Source organism: Ranitomeya variabilis, chromosome 2 (assembly GCF_051348905.1).
Source record: "Ranitomeya variabilis isolate aRanVar5 chromosome 2, aRanVar5.hap1, whole genome shotgun sequence".
In the NCBI taxonomy this organism is placed as follows: domain Eukaryota; kingdom Metazoa; phylum Chordata; class Amphibia; order Anura; family Dendrobatidae; genus Ranitomeya; species Ranitomeya variabilis.
This window is the reverse complement of record NC_135233.1, coordinates 329,053,595-329,074,016: the sequence shown is the minus strand read 5'-3', so window position 1 is coordinate 329,074,016 and position 20,422 is coordinate 329,053,595. Positions and strand designations below refer to the sequence as shown.

General features: G+C 42.9%; 1 protein-coding gene across 1 annotated transcript in view; it reads left to right on the top strand.

Moving 5' to 3' along the window:
• CD40LG (CD40 ligand) overlaps positions 1–20,422 on the top strand; it is a 48,292-nt gene that overhangs the window by 20,651 nt on the left and 7,219 nt on the right. Inside the window, exons 3-5 of the mRNA XM_077285280.1 lie at positions 4,504–4,549; positions 8,429–8,485; positions 13,353–13,403. Of these exons, the coding sequence (XP_077141395.1) occupies positions 4,504–4,549; positions 8,429–8,485; positions 13,353–13,403 (154 nt within the window). The remainder of the gene's footprint in view (positions 1–4,503; positions 4,550–8,428; positions 8,486–13,352; positions 13,404–20,422) is intronic.

Sequence of the window (20,422 nt, the reverse complement as noted above, 5' to 3'; positions counted from 1 at the left end):
AACGCGATTGGTGTCTTCAGGGGCAGGAACACAACAGCACTATTTTTTAAAAGACACTTAGACCATATACAAATGACAAGAGAGGGGTAAAAAATAATTTAAATCCCTTGACTAATCAGTTCTGGTGGAGATCCCTAATTCCCTTTTATTGGAGGATCCCTTTCTCTAATTTGGCTCTGTGGGCAGACTTTGTCTGTATCTCTGTTAAATAAAAGGTCTATGCTTGTATTTAAGGTGTTCCCCCTCTGTTATTCTTCTGGCAGTCATTAATCCCTTATGGTCAAATTTTAATTTTTGCACTTTTACTCCCCATAACTTTTGTTCTTGTTTTTGTGAAGGCAATTTGTTAATAGATGTGTGTGTAGATTGGAAGTTTCATGCAGTCACTGCCCCCGGTCAGTGCCTACCACTAAATGTATATCACAGCTCAAAAGGAGTTCTCCACTTTTAGAAAAGTAGACCTAAAATGATTACAGTAATATAAAATAACACAGACAGACAGTACTCATCCTCCATCGCTCAAGGACAGGCTCCATGCCACTGCTCCAGTCTCTCTGTTTTGGCTGTAGCCATTATGTCATTCAACAGCTAAGGCTAGGTTCACATTGCGTTAGTGGGTGGTCGCTAACGGACAGCGTTGCACGGCAAAAATGTTGCAATTAATGCCGTGCAACGGGTCCGTTAGCGCACCCATTGACAGCAATGTAAATTTCGCCTGCAGCGCATCGCTAGCGCGTGCCTTTTTCGGCTCACGCTAGCGATGTGCCGTTCTTTTGTAGCGCGCCTCGGACGCTGCTTGCAGCGTCTGCGGCGCGCCCGAGGTCCGTTCCCCGCTCTCGCAGATCGGGGATCTGCGAGAGCAGGGACGTTAGCGCGACCCCTAAACGCGGCCCCTACAAATACATTGCGTTAGCGCAATCCGCTAGCGCTAGCGCTAAACGGATTGCCCTAACGCAATGTGAACCTAGCCTTTACATCACCACTGCAGCCAATCACTGACCTCAGCAGCTTGTCCCATCCCGTCTTTTTCGGCAGAGCTGCTGAGCACAGTAATTGGCTGCAGCAGTGATGTAAGCTGTTAGCGTGATGTAACCACTTCAACTAAAACAAAGAAACTGGAGCAAAGGCGGGAAGACCATGTTGGAGGGGGGCAGGACAAGTACTATCTTGATGTGTTAATAAACATTAAAGGAATTATTTGCAATCCATTTTTTCTAAAAATGGAAAACCCATTTAAAGGAAAAGGAAACATTAAACAGGATGCTCAGATTAATAAATGAACAATGATATATTCAGTAATGGTTATAATCAGTTCTGACCTAATAGAGAAATACATACAGATACAGTAAGTTAGCAGAAAAGTGTCCACAAAATCAAACGGAATGGCACTTCAAATCAAATGTAACAACTAGTGTTGAGCATTCTGATACTGCAAATGTCGGGTATCGGCCGATATTCGCTGTATCGGAATTCCGATACCGAGTTCCGAAATTTTTGTGATATTGGAAATCGGAATCGGAAGTTCCTATAAGTTCCCAGTCATCTTCGGCGTGTGCGGTGCGTATGGTTCCCATGGTCTGGAGGAGAGGAGACTCTCCTTCAGGCCTTGGGATCCATATTCATGTAAAAAATAAAGAATAAAATTAAAAAATATGGATATACTCACCCCTCCGACGGCCCCTGGCTCTCACCAGTCCAAGCGTCTGCCTCCGTTCCTAAGAATGCAGTGAGTGTAGGACCTGCGATGACGTTGCGGCTTGTGATTGGTCGCGTGAGCGGTCGCGTGACCGCCACGTCATCGCAGGTCCTACACTCACTGCATTCTTAGGAACGGAGGCTGCCGGTTGCACCGCTGAGAGCCGGGGCCGTCGGAGGGGTGAGTATATCCATATTTTTTATTTTTATTCTTTATTTTTTACATGAATATGGATCCCAGGGCCTGAAGGAGAGTTTCCTCTCCTTCAGACCCTGGGAACCATCCAGGATACCTTCCGATATTTGTGTCCCATTGACTTGCATTGGTATCGGGTATCGGTATCGGCGATATCCGATATTTTTAGGATATCGGCCAATCCAATCCAATACCGATACTTTTGAATATGGGAAGGTATCGCTCAACACTAGTAACAACAGATTCTAGTACCTAATAATACCAGAAAAATAGAAGAGATCCATCATATTAAAATAATGAGACTTTATTAATTAATGATTAAAACATAGAAAAACCCAATGTTAAAATAGCAGAGTGCCTCACATGGGAGAGCCACAAAACCAATTAATAAATATACTCAATTGTTGAAAAAATAAACAGATATAAATTGAGGTAGATAAATATATAGCAGGAAAAGAGGAAAAAATGACTAAGTATAATTAAAAAGAGAGGCAAAGGGTTAATCAAGTAGTAAATCTCATGCAAAAGATGTGCAAATAGTCACCATATTCCATGTGGGGCCCCCTATACAAGTCATCACCAGTCAAATAACCTCAAGGAACAATCACTGCCAATGTATACATTGAAGTAAAGGAATCTCCACAGCCAATGGCTTAAACCCAACAGTGGGGGAAGATATAAAAGCTAGGACCCAAAATCACATGATAATGCACCTCAAATTGTAGCAGAGTGGACTCCCCACACCCTGACACGTGTTTCGCCGCTGGCTTCTTCTGGAGAAGCTAGCGAAACATGTTGGGGAGGCTTAGGGCAATATTTTAATATGCACTATGCAGCTTTAGTAAGGCAATAGATTTGGTAAATAGGTAGCAGCCGCACCTGTTCCGTATGCCTATAATTGAATTTCATGTTAGGACAATGAATATGATATAGGACCTGAGTCCAATGGATCATATATTAGTGTCCTCTTTATACTGAGCGGACTAGTGCAATTTTTAACTCTTATATTTCCCTTATTGGTATTGTTAATAAAAGTTATATTTTAACCCATTATCTACCAATGTCCTTTTTTGGGACACCTAATCTTTAGCTTCTAGCAACTAAGATTTTATAATTTTTATAATTAGGTCCAATTTTTTGTGTTGTGTTTGTAAAATGAATGTTTTTAAAATAGGAAATCATGTCATTGTCATTTTTAATTGAATATTGGGACGCCCTTTTCTGAAAAATCCGTACTTGAAAAAATTTAGCAAATTATGTTTCTGATTCACTAGGACCTAAATCATTAAAAATCTGTCATAAAAAAAAAAAATGAAAATTTCTAATTTGGCAAGTAATGGGTTAAGTCTGTAGTTAGGGATTAGTTGCCTTTTGGCAAATTGTTATTCAGGCAGCAAAACAACCCCAAAACATCTTTGACCCTCCACCATATTTAACTGAAGGCACTGTGGGGGGTTTTTGTAGGCCTTATTCCAGTTTTAGTAAACAGAATTATATGCTTTACCAAAAAGCTCTGTCTTGGTCTCATCTGTCCACAAGACGCTTTCCCAGAAGGATCTTGGCTTACTTATGTAAATTTTGGCAAACTGCAATCTAGCTTTTTAATGTCTTTGTCCCATCAGTGGGGTACTCCTGCCATAAATGTCGTTGGATAGATCACGTTGACACTGATGCATCCTGAGCCTGCAGAACAACTTGATTGTCTTTGGAACTTGATTGGGGCTGCTTATCCACCATTTGGACTAATCTGTGTTGCAACCTTTCATCAATTTTTCTCTGCCTTCCATGTCCAGGGAGATTAGCTACAGTGCCATGCGTTGTAAACTTCTTGATTATGTTCTTTTCTCCTCTTTCTGCTCTCCTTGCTTAGTATGACACACAGAGACACACAATGCAAAGATTGAGTCAACTTCTTCTCCTCTTTTATCTGGTTTCAGGTGTGATGTTCATGTTGCCCACACCTGTTACTTGCCATAAGTGAGTCTGAACAAGCATCACATGCTTGAAACAAAGTTTTTTACCCACAATTTTGGAAAGGTGTCAATAATTTTTTAGAACAAGTTGAAAGGGAAATTGGATACCTTGGAAAGTGTTGCAGCAGATCTTATGACAATGTACTTATCAAGACTTGAATTTACAAGTAAAATTATCTGTTGATATATTTTTTTTAACTTTGCGCAAAAAAATAAACCTAATAAATCAATAACATAAAAAAAAGTAATTTTCCCCGATAGCCTCAGGCTTTCAGTCGCCGCTCACTGACTGTCGGCCCAAATGCTGAGCCAGCTGTCAGTCACTGTCGGAGGAATGGTTACTGCCGCCACTCACTATGCACTGAATGGTGACTGAAGCCATGCCAGCCACACCTCAATGACTGAAAGCCCAAGGATGTCCGAAGCAATAATGTTAATTTCCTCCTGGCAGCAGGGCTATCCGTGCAGTGGCTGCACAGTGTCAGAAAAGCTATTAACCTGCAGATTAACCCCATATCTGCAAGTTAATAGTTTTTTTTACATGACAAGTCCCTTTTAATATCATTGTTTGGAAACAGATTGAATTGAGGATTTTCTTTTAGTTACTAATTTGCACTAATACATGTTTTCTTTCTGTAGATCAATCAGCTAGGACCTTCGGAAGAAAAATCTGCTAAGTTAACAGGTAAATTAAAAGTTCACATGCTAGTTCTTAAAAAATAATTTTAGGAGAATATCCACTAAGGCCAAACTGAGAATGATAGTGTTGATCTTGTTGATGGATCCCAAGGTAAAAAATAGGATCTACTAATAGCCAATTATTGTCCATGGTCATCTTAAGAGATATTTTAAAAATTGGATGTAGTTCACTAAAATGGAAGAGGCCCTTACACATTCTTATAGTTACTCTTTGGTTTTTTAGTGGAAAAGTGTCCAGTCCAGAAACTAGAGCCACTTAAAAAGCAGTTAATAAATGCTGCACAATTCAGGGACAGAATCTGATAGAATTCGATAAGCTGAACAGATTGATATATAGGTTTATGGGAAAAGGTTCAGTACCAGGTTCAATCATTGAAACCCCTAAGCTTCGTTGTGAAGGGGGTGGTCCTGATCAGTGTATATACAGAGATAACTGTCAGTCACTGATTAGTACCACCCTCTTAACTGCTGAGTAGTGATGAGCATGTGTGCTCGCTAGTCGAGTTTTCCAAGCATGCTCGGGTGTTCTCCGAGTATCTTGGGCGTGCTCGTAGATTATGCTTGTGTCCCCGCAGCTGCATGATTTGCGGCTGCTAGACAACCTCAATACATGTGGGGATTCTCTAACAAACAGGCAATCCCTGCATGTGTTCAGGTTGTCTAACAGCCGCAAATCCCCCAGATGGGGCGACAATCATAATCTACGAGCACGCCCAAGACACTCGCTCATCACTACTGCTGAGCCCAGAATGGGGGATTTCAGTGATTAAATTTTTTCCCACAAACCTATGTCCTATGTGTTTAGCTCCTTTTGCTCTATTACATGTTGGTCATGGATTGCACTGCATTTCCAACTCATCTCAGAGCACCTACTTGAAATAGCTAAAACCTGGTAAGATGCAGAGCACAGACCTTTTGGGCCATGTTCACACTTTGCAGTGTGCTCTGCAGGTTTATCCCGCAGCGGAATTGCTAAATCTGCAGGGCAAAACGGCTGCGGTTATCCCTGCAGATTTATCGCGGTTTGTTCCGCGGTTTCCGCTGCGGGATTACTCCTGTACTATTGATGCTGCATATGCAGCAATATGCAGCATCAATAGTAATGGTAAAAATAATAAAAATTGGTTATACTCACCCTCCGATGTCCGGATCTCCTCGGCGCTGCACGCGGCGCTCCGGTTCCAAAGATGCTGTGCCGAGAAGGACCTTCGTGATGTCACGGTCATGTGACCGAGGCGTCATCACGGTCATGTGACCGCGACGTCACCACAGGTCCTGCTCGCACAGCAACTCTGACCGGCCGGCCGCGGGCAGCGCTGAGAGGTGAGTATAGCATTATTTTTTATTTTAATTCTTTTTTTTTACACTATTTATTCTTCCCAGGGGCTGGAGGAGAGTCTCCTCTCCTCCACCCCGGGTAGCAACCGCACATTAGCCGCTTACTTCCTGCAACATGGGCACAGCCCCATGCGGGAAGTAAGCGGTTCAATGCATTTCTATGGGTGCAGAACCGCTGCGATTCTGCACAAATAAGTGACATGCTGCGGGTTTTAAACCGCTGCGTTTCTGCGCGGTTTTTCCCGCAGCATGTGCACAGCAGTTTGCGGTTTCCATAGGGTTTACATGTTAATGTAAACGCTATGGAAACTGCTGCGGACCCGCAGCATCAAAATCGCTGCGGATCCGCGGTAAAAAACGCAAAGTGTGAACATGGCCTTATTATGATCAGACTTTGATCAGAGTGTGATCTGAGCATCATCAGGTTTTCTCAAGCATGGAGAACTAAAAAGAAAAAAAAAGAAGTTTCTCCACCTCGGACAGTCTGTGAAAATCAGACCGCAGTGGGATGTCATCTACATGCTGTGAGATTTTTTTCACGGGCCCATTGACTTGCATTGCCAATTTTTATCCGACCCCCAATCAGAATCAGACATGTCTCAGCGATTTCCCGCTGACTTTTTGTTCCACGAAAAAGCATGGACATGTTAATGGCCCTATGGACTATCAAATGTATGAGTGCTATCTGTGAAAAACAAGGATAGCACTTGTACATGAAAAGCGGGTGTCTGAATGAGTCATTTAATAAGTTGGACATGTTTAAAGAAGAGTTTCTGCTTTTATTTTGTTCTTTACAAAGCAGCACCACCTGTATCCATCGGCTGTGTCTGCTAATGGGGAAGAAAGCTTTGAACGCGTTTTGCAGAAAAGCCACAATAAATATAATGTTGGACTACTAAAAACATAAGGCTATGCAAATTCAGTACCCACTCACATCCAGAGTCAGGTGTTTATATAGGGGTTTCATAAGATAGAAGTCTCTATTTAAACCACCAATGATCAGCATCCGCTCCTCCACAATACACATCATCCAGGGAAATGATCCTCCAGAGCTGCTTCTAAAGAACCAATAGACATCCAACGATGGTGTAAAACAGTGAGGATTGATTTATTAGGTCCAGTGTATTGTACTTATATAGATTGATAAAACAGCACTTTACAACAATTTTAAAGTCCATAAAGCAGCAATGTAAATACCCAAATTTATGAAGACTGGTGTTTTCTATGCCAGTCTTATTGAGGGCCATGTAAAAATGAGATCGGCCAAATTATTTAAGAATCACATGACTTAATTAATTCAGGGCTTTTTAATAGTGGCATGCACCTCTGTGAGTCTTGCCAGAAATGTTACTTTAGTCAGAGACTGGAGTAACATTTCTTGCATAAGAAACCCTGGTGCTATTCATGAACTTGATGTGTTGGCATAGCCCCGCCATGGCTTCTCTCCAGCACCATCCATTTTTGAAACAGGCATTAAAATGCTTATATTGCTGTGAAATTCTGCGTTGCACAAAAAATTATCAAGTTTTCAAAGTTTCAGTTTTCTGATGATAACACTTTGATGAATCACCTCATAGACTCTGGTCATGATTGGATACTGAATGTGTAGAACATTTCGTTGTTATATTTATTGTGTCTGGTATTACAACAGCCTCATGTACTTGAATTGGAGTGAACAGTAAAATCTGACATAGCTAATGATCGTTAATGTTTTTTAAGAAAATGCAGACCTTTTTTATTCCATTTATCCTTTAAAACTATACGTATCACTAGAATACCAGAGTCAAAATAATTTGTAGCTCATGCCTTCCAATTTGTATAAAACGGATTATTGGCTTGCAGATTAGTAATAGGAAACAACCTATATGAATATCAGCCTTGATCTGCAAAAATATATATCTTTGTACCGTGTACAAAGTAGATGGAAAAATATTAAAATTTGAGAGTTCTCAGTGGTTGATAAGTTTTAATGGCTATCCGAAAAGATGGAAACAAATTGCAATCTTTCGAGACTACTCAAGTGAAAAGACTCAAGTAGTCTTGAAAGCTTGCCATGACTCTCAAATGGTAATATTTTTCTGGCCTTGATCTGTTAATTTAATTTTAATATCATAATCATTTTTTTCTTACAACCACTGACATATTGACATCTTTAAGTGATTGGAACTTCACATCGGAATATGAACAACAATATGATGTAATATTTAGTATTAAACGTTCAATGTTATTAAATGTTCCCGAAATAAGACCTGGATAATTGGTGACAAATGTAGGTTTCTTCTAACAATTATATTGGTTTCTATTACTATAGTGATATTCATACCATTTATTCAAAACAGAAAACAAAGGGTCAATGGTCACATTAGCAAACAGAACAAACATGTGTTTAATGTTATAGTCCATCGATATAATTACTGTAGTTCTAAGTCATATTCCAAGTCAAGAACACATGATATCTGTCCAGAATATCATAGGAGTCACAATGAGTTACAAATATAAAAATAATACGGTTGTGTTTTAACTTTAGATGGAAATGAGATATCGAGCCCTATTCCTTACGTAGGAGATGTTTCATTAAAGAAAGGTATCGTGAACTTTAAATTGTATTTGATTCTTCTAATTGTTTAAAGGGAACCTATCACCCCGTTTTTTTCGGTATGAGATAAAAATACTGTTAAATAGGGCCTGAGCTGTGCATTACAATAGTGTAGTTTGTGGACCCCGATTCCCCACCTATGCTGCCGAAATACGTTACCAAAGTAGTCATTTTCGCCTGTCAATCAGGCTGGTCAGGTCGGATGGGCGTGGCTTCTTCCCCCAGATATTGCGTAGTTTTCCGTTGGTGGCGTAGTGGTGTGCGCATGTCCAACGTCCCCAATCCTGCACGGGGGGGTGAAAATAGCAGCGATGTCCGTTATTCCATTGGTGGTCGGTGGGCGCGGCCATCTTCCTTTGGCCGCGCGTGCGCAGAAGCGGCGCTCTGCTGGCCGCGGCTTCAGGAAAATGGCCGCCGCGATCTCCATCTGCGCACGCGCGGCATCCCGCGGCCATTTTCCTGAAGCCGCGGCCAGCAGAGCGCCGCTTCTGCGCACGCGCGGCCAAAGGAAGATGGCCGCGCCCACCGACCACCAATGGAATAACGGACATCACTGCTATTTTCACCCCCCCGTGCAGGATTGGGGACCTTGGACATGCGCACACCACTACGCCACCAACGGAAAACTACGCAATATCTGGGGGAAGAAGCCACGCCCATCCGACCTGACCAGCCTGATTGACAGGCGAAAATGACTACTTTGGTAACGTATTTCGGCAGCATAGGTGGGGAATCGGGGTCCACAAACTACACTATTGTAATGCACAGCTCAGGCCCTATTTAACAGTATTTTTATCTCATACCGAAAAAAACGGGGTGATAGGTTCCCTTTAAGATGATCTTGTTATAGTCAAGTCATATAATGCAAGACGAAGGAAAGTGTTCAGTGTGACGTATCTGATAAATATTTAATGACCATTTAGAAATGAACAAAGAAACATTTAAAAAACAAAATGATGCTACTATACATAAACTACCTATCCACATGCCTTATTCCCTAAAAACACTTATAAAGAAACTAGATGGAGGCCTGATGCGGAGGGTGGTAATGTCACGATGGGGGCAGGCATGCGGCACTGTTGTTGCCTAATGGCATCCTGTGATAATCTAATGACTTTTGCATCAGGGAACTGATGTGCTTGACGCCTACGCTTATATGCATTGTTTTTGTCCCAGCGATGTTGTTGCTCTTCAAGAGTCTCATTTGCCCTTTGTTGCGTCTGACGTTGTGCCTTTGCTGCTTTCCTTTCATTGTCATTGGCATACTTTTTAGAAGGAGCCATGTTGGCATTGATATTTGCTTTTTAAAAGGGTTTTCCCACGAACAAATGTTCATTTTAAAAATTGTCTGTGTCTGACCGTGTACCGAACATACCACAGCTCCTGGGCAGGGGAGGAAGCAAAAGACAATACTGACATTACAGCAGGAGATCGCAGAGGATACATTTTGTGAGGTAAAATATTTTTAAAAAATAGTCAGTGAAATATTTTACCTCACAAAATGAATCCACTATGATCCCCTGCTGTAATGTCAGTATTGTCTTTTGCTTCCTCCCCTGCCCATGAGATGTGGTATGCTCCGTACACGGTCAGACACAGTCAATTTTTCAAATTAACTTTTGTTCATGGGAAAACCCCTTTAATGTGACCGGCTTCCTCTGCCTGTAAACACGTCGTGCATCTGCCGCCGAGATCAGCCGAATGATTCACTGCACCTGCGCAGTAAATCAGACCACCGCCATCTTTGTGCAGACAGATAGCGGCGGTCACATTAAAACTGCGCATGTGCTCCTCTTGTACAAAGATGGCGGCAGTCAGTGAATCATTCGGCTGGTCCTGGCGGCGGCGTGTTCGCGACGGTGTTCCGCTGGTGGTACCGTGCAAGAGGCTGCGCGAGTGTTTGTGTGTGGTGCATACGGCATATAGATTGTGTGTGTATGTGTGTGTAAGTGTGTGGTGCAACAGTGTTCCGCTGGTGGTACCGCGCAATAGGTTGGTATAAGCAGCAGTTTCTATACTGAGACACCCATCACTTGGGTGTCCCAATATGGCGGTGGGTGAACTTCCTCTGCTTGGAATTCTGGGATACAGTGACATCTGGACAGAACAGGAAATGAAAACATTAAAAGGCAATTATATTAATAGATTCTTTTAACCCACATAAAACGTTTTGTCACCTGAGGGATCTTGACACTTATTATTATTTTCATCATAATAGGAATATACTAGGACACTGGGTAATGATGGGAAAATGTGCTTTTACCAAAAGAGGAAACAATTTTACAAAATTTTAATTAGCTTACTCAGGTTTGGAAAATACTGCTTTAGGGGTTTCCTGCTTGGGATGAAAACAAGCTAATCAAAAATGGCAGAGACAATCTTTTAACAATGCTGGTACCATAATATAAGTCATGTCTGGTTTCATAAACAAGTCAATGCCAACCTGTAGCAAAGTAAGGACCTACAATGCTCAGCATTAATGAGTACACACCCTTTGAAGAACAATTTCCAAATTTTTGACAAAAATAAGTTTCATAGAACAGTTTTTTTTAACTCCTAACATGAAAGAAAGATTAATGTATACAACTTTAATTACCAAATGAAAATTAGGTGATGCAAAAATGAATACACCCTGATTTTTAACGTGAGCACCAAGTCTTCTAGGCATGGAATGAACAAACTGGCAACATAATGTAATATCTATTTTTTTCCATTTTTCAAGAATTAGCTTTTTTAGAGCCTGGAGGCTGGATGGAGAGTGATGCTCAACTTGTCTCAGAATACTCCATAGGTGTTCAATTAGGTTCTGACCAGGAGACACTTCACCACTGAATCACTTTCATCCGGTCTTTCTTGAGAAATGCACCAGAGGTGTGTTTTGAATCATTGTCATGTTGAAAAAGTCCACGATTTCACTAAGGATAAGACTAAATGAGAAGACTAGTGGAAGCCAATTTGAAAAATGCAAAATAGACATAAAACCTCAACCAACCAACAGCACTAATGTGGTCTCCTGCCGCACCTTATACAGGGATTATGTGTAGTCATTGGGAATTTGGAACCTATGTTGGCCTAGAGTCCTGTTAATTTTAGTTGGCCAAGTGGAGTTAAAGATGCTCTTGGTATCTTGCCAATTTTTCCCCTCTGGTTATGTATCTCTAAATTTCCTATGCTCATCTCACTGCCATGTTTAGTAGATCCAAGATGGAGATCCTATTTGCATTCTTTCACACTTATTAAAACAGAAAATCATTGTTATCGGAAATCCAGTTTGACATAAATGTGCAAATAAGTATTTATTTCACAGCACACATTTTATGCAAAAAAGTGAGCGCTGTGTCATTATAAATTAACATCCTGTTTGCAAAGAGTTTCAACCAAACTACTATGTGGAAAGTCAGAACATATTCTAATCATAAAAGCAAATTTGGTTTTGGATTCACGTCAACTACTACTATGAGATTTGTATCTTTAGACAAAATTATTTAAAGGGGTTTACAACCTTTTCAATAATTGACTTATCCTTACAATAAGCCTTTAATATTAGATCAGTGTGTGGGGGGTGGATTCTAGGCACTGATAAATTGTTTGAGGGGGTGCAAACAATAAAGGCGCTGCAGATATCACAAGTCTCTCACCGGGTGTTGTGTAGGTTAAGGGATAGGCTATTAATTTAAATTGCTAGCCTATCCCAAGAATAGGCTATTAATTTGAAAGAATGGATAACCTCTTTAAATATATTTTCTGGACCTTTTAAACTTGGTTTTAATATTGCTAAAACTGGAGGACAATCCAAATTGTAAAATGCTTGCCTTAGTATTTCTGTACTGTTTTCCACTGGTCCCATTGGTTTCCCATTTATGATCAGCAAGTCCTGTTGTGATGTCATATGATTGTGGCATTGAATGACTTCCATGTGACATGAAATCACCATAAAAGCGTCAATTTGTTGCTACGATCACTTGACATAACTTCACATGGCCGTCATATCATCAGTTACAGATGACATGAAGTATCAGGGACCAGTTGGACTGGGTTTGAGGAAACAGCACAGAATTATTAAAGGGTAAGTTATCTGGTGAACACATTTTATCAGCGATCCACAAAATAGATGATAACATGTTGATTGGTGGGGTTTGACCTCTAGGACCTCAATTGATCAGCAAAGTGGGGCAGCACGGTGGCTCTGAGGTTAGCACCGCAGCCTTGCAGCACTGGATTCAAACCCTACCAAGGACAACATCTGCAAAGAGTTTGTATGTTCTCTTTGTGTGGGTTTCCTCCGGGTACTCTGGTTTCCTCCCAGGACTCCAGTGCTGCAAGGCTACAGTGCTATCCACTGAGCCTCCGTGCTGCCCAGGTTATTGATAACTTTTTTTCACTGGTTAACATCTTTAAGGTACCTATATATTAGAACATTATTAATTTTCTAGTTTTATATTAATTGGTATAAACATGTAAATTGATCTATAAGCCTTTTATATAATTTTGAGTTTTATGTATTAACATTTTCTGAAATAAATTTTTATGCACAAATTCTAGAACTCTATCTTTCATTCAGTTATGTACTTCTAGTGTTATATTCATGAACTATAATTTCTGAAGGATAATTTAAAGGAATACTTTTATTTTCCGCTTTTTTAGTTCTATGACATTGTCAAGAACAGTCGACTTCTAAGGAAAAGTAACTACAAATCCTATTAGACATCAACATTTTTTTTAATCTTTTTCAGCTCATTTTTAGGACACATAAAAAATGTCCTTGGTTATTTTAATCAACTATTCACTTGAATAAATTTTATGGCTGAAATTTGTTTTACCGTGATGAATTTTAATGTCCTGTTTTATATTACAGGAGTAGTTGCGGTACATTTAGTAGGAGACAGAGCTAACAGCACCAAAGAAGGTGAGTGAGAATGTTAGAAATCTATGTGGTTAATTACGTGAATTGAAAGACAACTAGATTGCGCTCCAGAAAACAGGGTTCTCCATCTTTGACCTGTGTATATAGAAACCTCTGGTGACAATGAGCCTGCTAAAGGGAGCACTCCCAGTTCCTTAGAAAAATATCCCGGAAGGGACATGCGGATGGCTGAGGAGGTTACTAAATGTTGTGAAAAGTCCAATGAAACTTTTTGTTTTAGGTCTTGTTCACACATTGGGTTTTTGGTGTGTCTTCTGTTGCCTTCCTGCTATTATTTCCACATCAGTATTTTATACAATCTCAGATTAAGTTTTTTTTTTTTTATATATAGATTTCAGTTAATGGCTCCCTTATCATTGCAATCACTTTCCCATATTTTATCAAAGTTCTTCTTGTGAGTCAGAACTATATAAAAGTAGGGGAGATTTTATTTTCACTACACATTGCTCAGCCCACATGATGAGATATATACACCTTCAATTCATGACCTATTAGTTGGTCATCTTCAACTATGCTTGACTGTTTGTTATTGAGGAAGATAGTGGTAGGAGGAGAAGCCCACATGTCCCTCATGTAGCCTAAGTGAGAAACACTGGAGGGGAGGCTGGTATAGTGATTCAGAGAATATGTTACAAAGGAAATGGGAATTTGCAACCAGTCACAAAATGTTTTTGTTTTATGTGCGCCTAGGCTCAATGCATTGTGTAGTTATAGGTAGTTTTTCTGCCTGTTTTGAAAAACAATGCCTAAAACAGGAAGCAGGTTTTGATATGTGGTGAGTCATGTTAGAGATCTTCCTCTTAGATACATGCAATAAGCGAACCATGATCTTAGATATATTGATCAATGCAGGTCGAAGACACAATTGAAACTTGAGGCAAAGCTATGAACTTATGTTCTTTCATAACCGTTGACTGATTAGCATTCTTCATATGGTTGATGAAGACACTGTTTCGATAGTTGGTGAAATGACGCAGGTCTGATAATGGGTTATACTACTATATTTATGACATATCTGCACTATATGCTCTAAATGGACTAGATGGTAATATCCCTTTTTAGTTTAATTGTGGCAGCAGTAGTAGCGATGCTTTCTTTTATTTGGGGCAAAGACTTGACATATTTTTCAGACCACAAGATGGACTTGATCGTAGGACATGCTCAGGTTTAGAAAAGAGGAAGCAGGAAAGTATTTCATGCTAATTAAAACTTCCTTGGTGGAGTAAGGAAGTGTAGAAGTTAAAGCGGTTGTTCAGACTTGGGGCACAAGTCTGCAGTCATTGTATGTGACTGCCGACATGTGAATCGTCAGAGCACACTGTCAGGTTTTTCCAGTGCCAATGCCTAAAGCAGATGGTCGTGTGACCACAAGTATGCTTTTTGCATACTCCTGGTCATATTCCGACTAGACTTGTCGAGCCTTGCTCAATTTGCTTATAAAGAGCGAGGCCACGTACGCATAGTCGGTACGTGACATGACCGCATGTATATAAATCACATACTTGAAGTCACATGACCTCCCGCTCCTGGTGTCAGCATTGGAGAATCCTGACAACATGCCCACTGCTCACTTTGAGGATGCACAAGTCTGCAGTTACATAGAGTGGCTGCAGACTAGAAGCCTAAGCCTGGACAATACCTTAACCCCTTCCCGACCTTTGACGCATACGCTGCGTCATGAAAGTCTGTGCCTTCCCGACCTATGACGCAGCGTATGCGTCATGGAATGATCGCGTCCCTGCAGATCGGGTGAAGGGGTTAACTCCGATTTTACCCGATCTGCAGAGACAGGGGGAGTGGTGCTTCAGCCCAGGGGGGGTGGCTTCACCCCCCCGTGGCTACGATCGCTCTGATTGGCTGTTGAAAGTGAAACTGCCAATCAGAGCGATTTGTAATATTTCACCTAAAAAACTGGTGAAATATTACAATCCAGCCATGGCCGATGCTGCAATATCATCGGCCATGGCTGGAAATACTTAAGTGGACCCCCCCCACCCCACCGATCGCCCCCCCAGTCCTCCGTTAGTCCTCCGGTCCCCTCCGTCCGCCTGCCGGCTCCCCCGTCCTCCTGTCCGCTCCCTCCTTGTGTGAATAAAGCCCCCCTGTGGTCCGATCACCCCCCCTGTGCTCCGACACCCCCCCCCCCCACCACCCCTTCATACTTACCGATCCTCCCGGTGTCCGGCCGTCTCCTCGCTGGGCGCCGCCATCTTGGAAAATGGCCGGCGCATGCTCAGTGCGCCCGCCGAATCTGCCAGTCGGCAGACTCCTTACAGGTACATTTTGATCGCTGTGGTAGGTTCTATCACAGCGATCAAAATAAAAAAAATAATAAATAACCCCCCCCTTTATCACCCCCATAGGGACAATAATAAAATAAAGAATTTTTTTTTTTTCTTTTTCCACTAGGGTTAGGGTTAGAACTAGGGTTAGAACTAGGGGTAGGGTTAGGGGTAGGGTTAGGGTTACGGGTAGGGTTAGGGGTAGGGTTATGGCATGTGCACACAGAGCGGATCGGCCGCGGATCCGCAGCGGATCGGCAGCGGATCCGCAGCGGATCCGCAGCGGATCCGCAGCGGATCGGCCGCGGATCCGCAGCGGATCGGCAGCGGATACGCAGCGGATCGGTCGCGGATACGCAGCGGATCGGCCGCGGATCCGCAGCGGATCGGCCGCAGATCCGCAGCGGATCGGCAGCGGATACGCAGCGGATCGGCCGCGGATCGGCAGTGGATCCGCAGCGGATCGGCAGCGGATACGCAGCGGATCGGCCGCGGATACGCAGCGGATCGGCCGCAGATCCGCAGCGGATCGGCAGCGGATACGCAGCGGATCGGCAGCGGATACGCAGCGGATCGGCCGCGGATCGGCAGCGGATCCGCAGCGGATCGGCAGCGGATCGGCAGCAGATACGCAGCGGATACGCAGCGGATACGCAGCGGATACGCAGCGGATCGGCCGCGGATACGCAGCGGATACGCAGCGGATACGCAGCGGATTGGCCGCGGATTCGCAGCGGATTGGCCGCGGATCCGCAGCGGATTGGCCGCTGCGAATTCAAAGCAGTTTTCCATCAGGTTTACAGTACCATGTACACCTAAGGAAAACCAAATCCGCTGTGCCCATGGTGCGGAAAATTCCATGCAGAAACTCTGCGTTGTATTTTCCGCAGCATGTCAATTCTTTGTGCGGATTCCGCAGCGTTTTACACCTGTTCCTCAATAGGAATCCGCAGGTGAAATCCGCACAAAAAAACACTGGAAATCCGCTGTAAATCCGTAGGTAAAACGCAGTGCCTTTTACCTGCGGATTTTTCAAAAATGGTGCGGAAAAATCTCACACGAATCCGCAAAGTGGGCACATAGCCTTAGGGTTAGGGTTGGAATTAGAGTTAGGGTACCGTCTCACAGTGGCACTTTGGTCGCTACGACGGTACGATCCATGACGTTGTGTCTGACACGCAGCAGCGATCAGGGACCCTGCTGAGAATCGTACGTCGTAGCAGATCGTTTGGAACTTTCTTTCGTCGCTGGATCTCCCGCTGTCATCGCTGGATCGGTGTGTGTGACAGCGATCCAGCGATGCGTTCACTTGTAACCAGGGTAAACATCGGGTTACTAAGCGCAGGGCCGCGCTTAGTAACCTGATGTTTACCGTGGTTACCAGCGTAAAAGTAAAAAAAAAAAAAAAACGTACATACTCACATTTCGGTGTCCTTCAGGTCCCTTGCCGTCTGCTTCCCGCTCTGACTGTCTGCTGGCCGGAAAGTGAGAGCACAGCACAGCAGTGACGTCACCGCTGCGCTCTGCTCTCACTGTATGGCGGCACTCAGTCAGAGCGGGAAGCAGACGGCAAGGGACCTGAAGGACACCGAAATGTGAGTATGTACGTTTTTTTTTTTTTACTTTTACGCTGGTAACCACGGTAAACATCGGGTTACTAAGCGCGGCCCTGTGCTTAGTAACCCGATGTTTACCCTGGTTACCTGGGACCTTGGCATCGTTGGTCGCTGGAGAGCGGTCTGTGTGACAGCTCCCCAGCGACCACACAATGACTTTCCAACGATCACGGCCAGGTCGTATCGCTGGTCGTGATCTTTGGTAAATCGTTATGTGAGACGGTACCCTTAGGGTTGGAATTAGGGCTAGGGTTGGAAATAGGGTTAAGATTAGGCTTGTGGTTAGGGTTAAGGATAGGGTTAGGGTTGTGTTGGGGTTACAGTTGTGGGTAGGGTTGGGATTAGGGTTAGGATTAGGGTTGGATTTAGGGTTACGGGTGTGTTGGGGTTAGGGTTGTGGTTAGGGGTGTGTTGGGGTTAGGGTTGTGATTATGGTTATGGCTACAGTTGGGATTATGGTTAGGGGTGTGTTGGGGTTAGTGTTGAAGTTAGAATTGAGGGGTTTCCACTGTTTAGGCACATCAGGGGTCTCCAAATGCAACATGGCGCCACCATTGATTCCAGCCAATCTTGCGTTCAAAAAGTCAAATGGTGCGCCCTCCCTTCCAAGCCCCGACGTGCGCCCAAACAGTGGTTTACCCCCACATATGGGATACCAGCGTACTCAGGACAAACTGGGCAACAACTATTGGGGTCCAATTTCTCCTGTTACCCTTGCAAAAAAAAAAAATTACTTGCTAAAACATAATTTTGAGGAAAGAACAATTATTTTTTATTTTCACGGCTCTACGTTATAAACTTATGTGAAACACTTGGGGGTTGAAAGTGCTCACCACACATCTAGATAAGATCCTTTTGGGGTCTAGTTTCCAAAATGGGGTCACTTGTGGGGGGGTTTCTACTGTTTAGGCACATCAGGGGCTCTGCAAATGCAACGTGACGCCCGCAGACCATTCCATCAAAGTCTGCATTTCAAATGTCACTACTTCCCTTCCGATCCCTGACGTGCGCCCAAACAGTGGTTTACCCCCACATATGAGGTATCAGCGTACTCACAACAAACTGAGCAACAAATATTGGGGTCCAATTTCTCCTGTTACCCTTGTGAAAATAAACAATTGCTTGCTAAAACATCTTTTTTGAGGAAAGAAAAATTATTTTTTATTTTCACGGCTCTGCGTTGTAAACTTCTGTGAAGCACTTGGGGGTTGAACGTGCTCACCACACATCTAGATAAGTTCCTTGGGGGGTCTAGTTTCCAAAATGGGGTCACTTGTGGGGGGTTTCTACTGTTTAGGCACATCAGGGGCTCTGCAAACGTAACATGATTCCCGCAGACCATTCCATCAAAGTCTGCATTCCAAATCGTCACTACTTCCATTCCGAGCCCCGCCATGTGCCCAAACAGTGGTTTACCCCCACATATGGGGTATCAGCGTACTCAGGAGAAACTGGACAACAACTTTTGGGATCAAATTTTTCCTGTTACCCTTGGGAAAATTAAAAAATTCTGGGCTAAAAAAATATTTTTGAGGAAAGAAAACACATTTTTTATTTTCACGGCTCTGCGTTATAAACTTCTGTGAAGCACTTGAGGGATCAAAGTGCTCACCACACATCTAGATTAGTTCCCTTGTGGGTCTAGTTTCCAAAGTGGGGTCAATTGTGGGGAGTTCCTACTGTTTAGGCACATCAGGGGCTCTGCAAATGCAACGTGACGCCCGCAGAGCATTCCATTAAAGTCTGCATTTCAAAACGTCACTACTTCCCTTCCGCTCCCCGACGTGTGCCAAAACAGTGGTTTACCCCCACATATGGGGTATCAGCGTACTCAGGAGAAACTGCACAACAACTTTTGTGGTCCAATTTCTCCTGTTACCCTTGGGAAAATAAAAAATTGTGGGTTAAAAAATCATTTTTGAGGAAAGAAAAATATTTTTTTATTTTCATGGCTCTGCGTTATAAACTTCTGTGAAGCACTTGAGGGATCAAAGTGCTCACCACACATCTAGATTAGTTCCTTGGGAGGTCTAGTTTCCAATATGGGGTCACTTGTGTGGGAGCTCCAATGTTTAGGCACACAGGGGCTCTCCAAACGCGACATGGTGTCCGCTAATGATTGAAGCTAATTTTCCATTCAAAAAGCCAAATGGCGTGCCTTCCCTTCCGAGCCCTGCCGTGCGCCCAAACAGTGGTTTACCCCCACATATGGGGTATCATCGTACTCAGGACAAACTGGACAACAACATTTGGGGTCCAATTTCTCCTATTATCCTTGGGAAAATAAAAAACTCCGGGCTAAAAATCATTTTTGAGGAAAGAAAAATATTTTTTTATTTTCATGGCTCTGCGTTATAAACTTCTGTGAAGCACCTGGGGGTTTTAAGTGCTCACTATACATCTAGATTAGTTCCTTGGGGGGTCTAGTTTCCAAAATGGGGTCACTTGTAGGGGAGCTCCAATGTTTAGGCACACAGGGGCTCTCCAAACGCGACATGGTGTCCGCTAATGATTGAAGCTAATTTTCCATTCAAAAAGTCAAATGGCGCGCCTTCCCTTCCAAGCCTTGCCGTGCACCCAAACAGTGGTTTACCCCCACATATGAGGTATCGGCGTACTCAGGAGAAATTGCCCAACAAATTTTAGGATCCATTTTATCCTGTTGCCCATGTGAAAATGAAAAAAATGAGGCTAAAAAAAATTTTGTGTGAAAAAAAGTACTTTTTCATTTTTACGGATCAATTTGTGAAGCACCTGAGGGTTTAAAGTGCTCACTATGCATCTAGATAAGTTCCTTGTGGGGTCTAGTTTCCAAAATGGGGTCACTTGTGGGGGAGCTCCAATGTTTAGGCACACAGGGGCTCTCCAAACCTGACATGGTGTCCGCTAACGATGGAGATAATTTTTCATTCAAAAAGTCAAATGGCGCTCCTTCCCTTCCGAGCCTTACCATGTGCCCAAACAGTAGTTTACCCCCACATATGAGGTATTGGCGTACTCAGGAGAAATTGCCCAACAAATTTTAGGATCCATTTTATTCTGTTGCCCATGTGAAAATGAAAAAATTGAGGCTAAAAGAAAATTTGTGTGAAAAAAAAAGTAC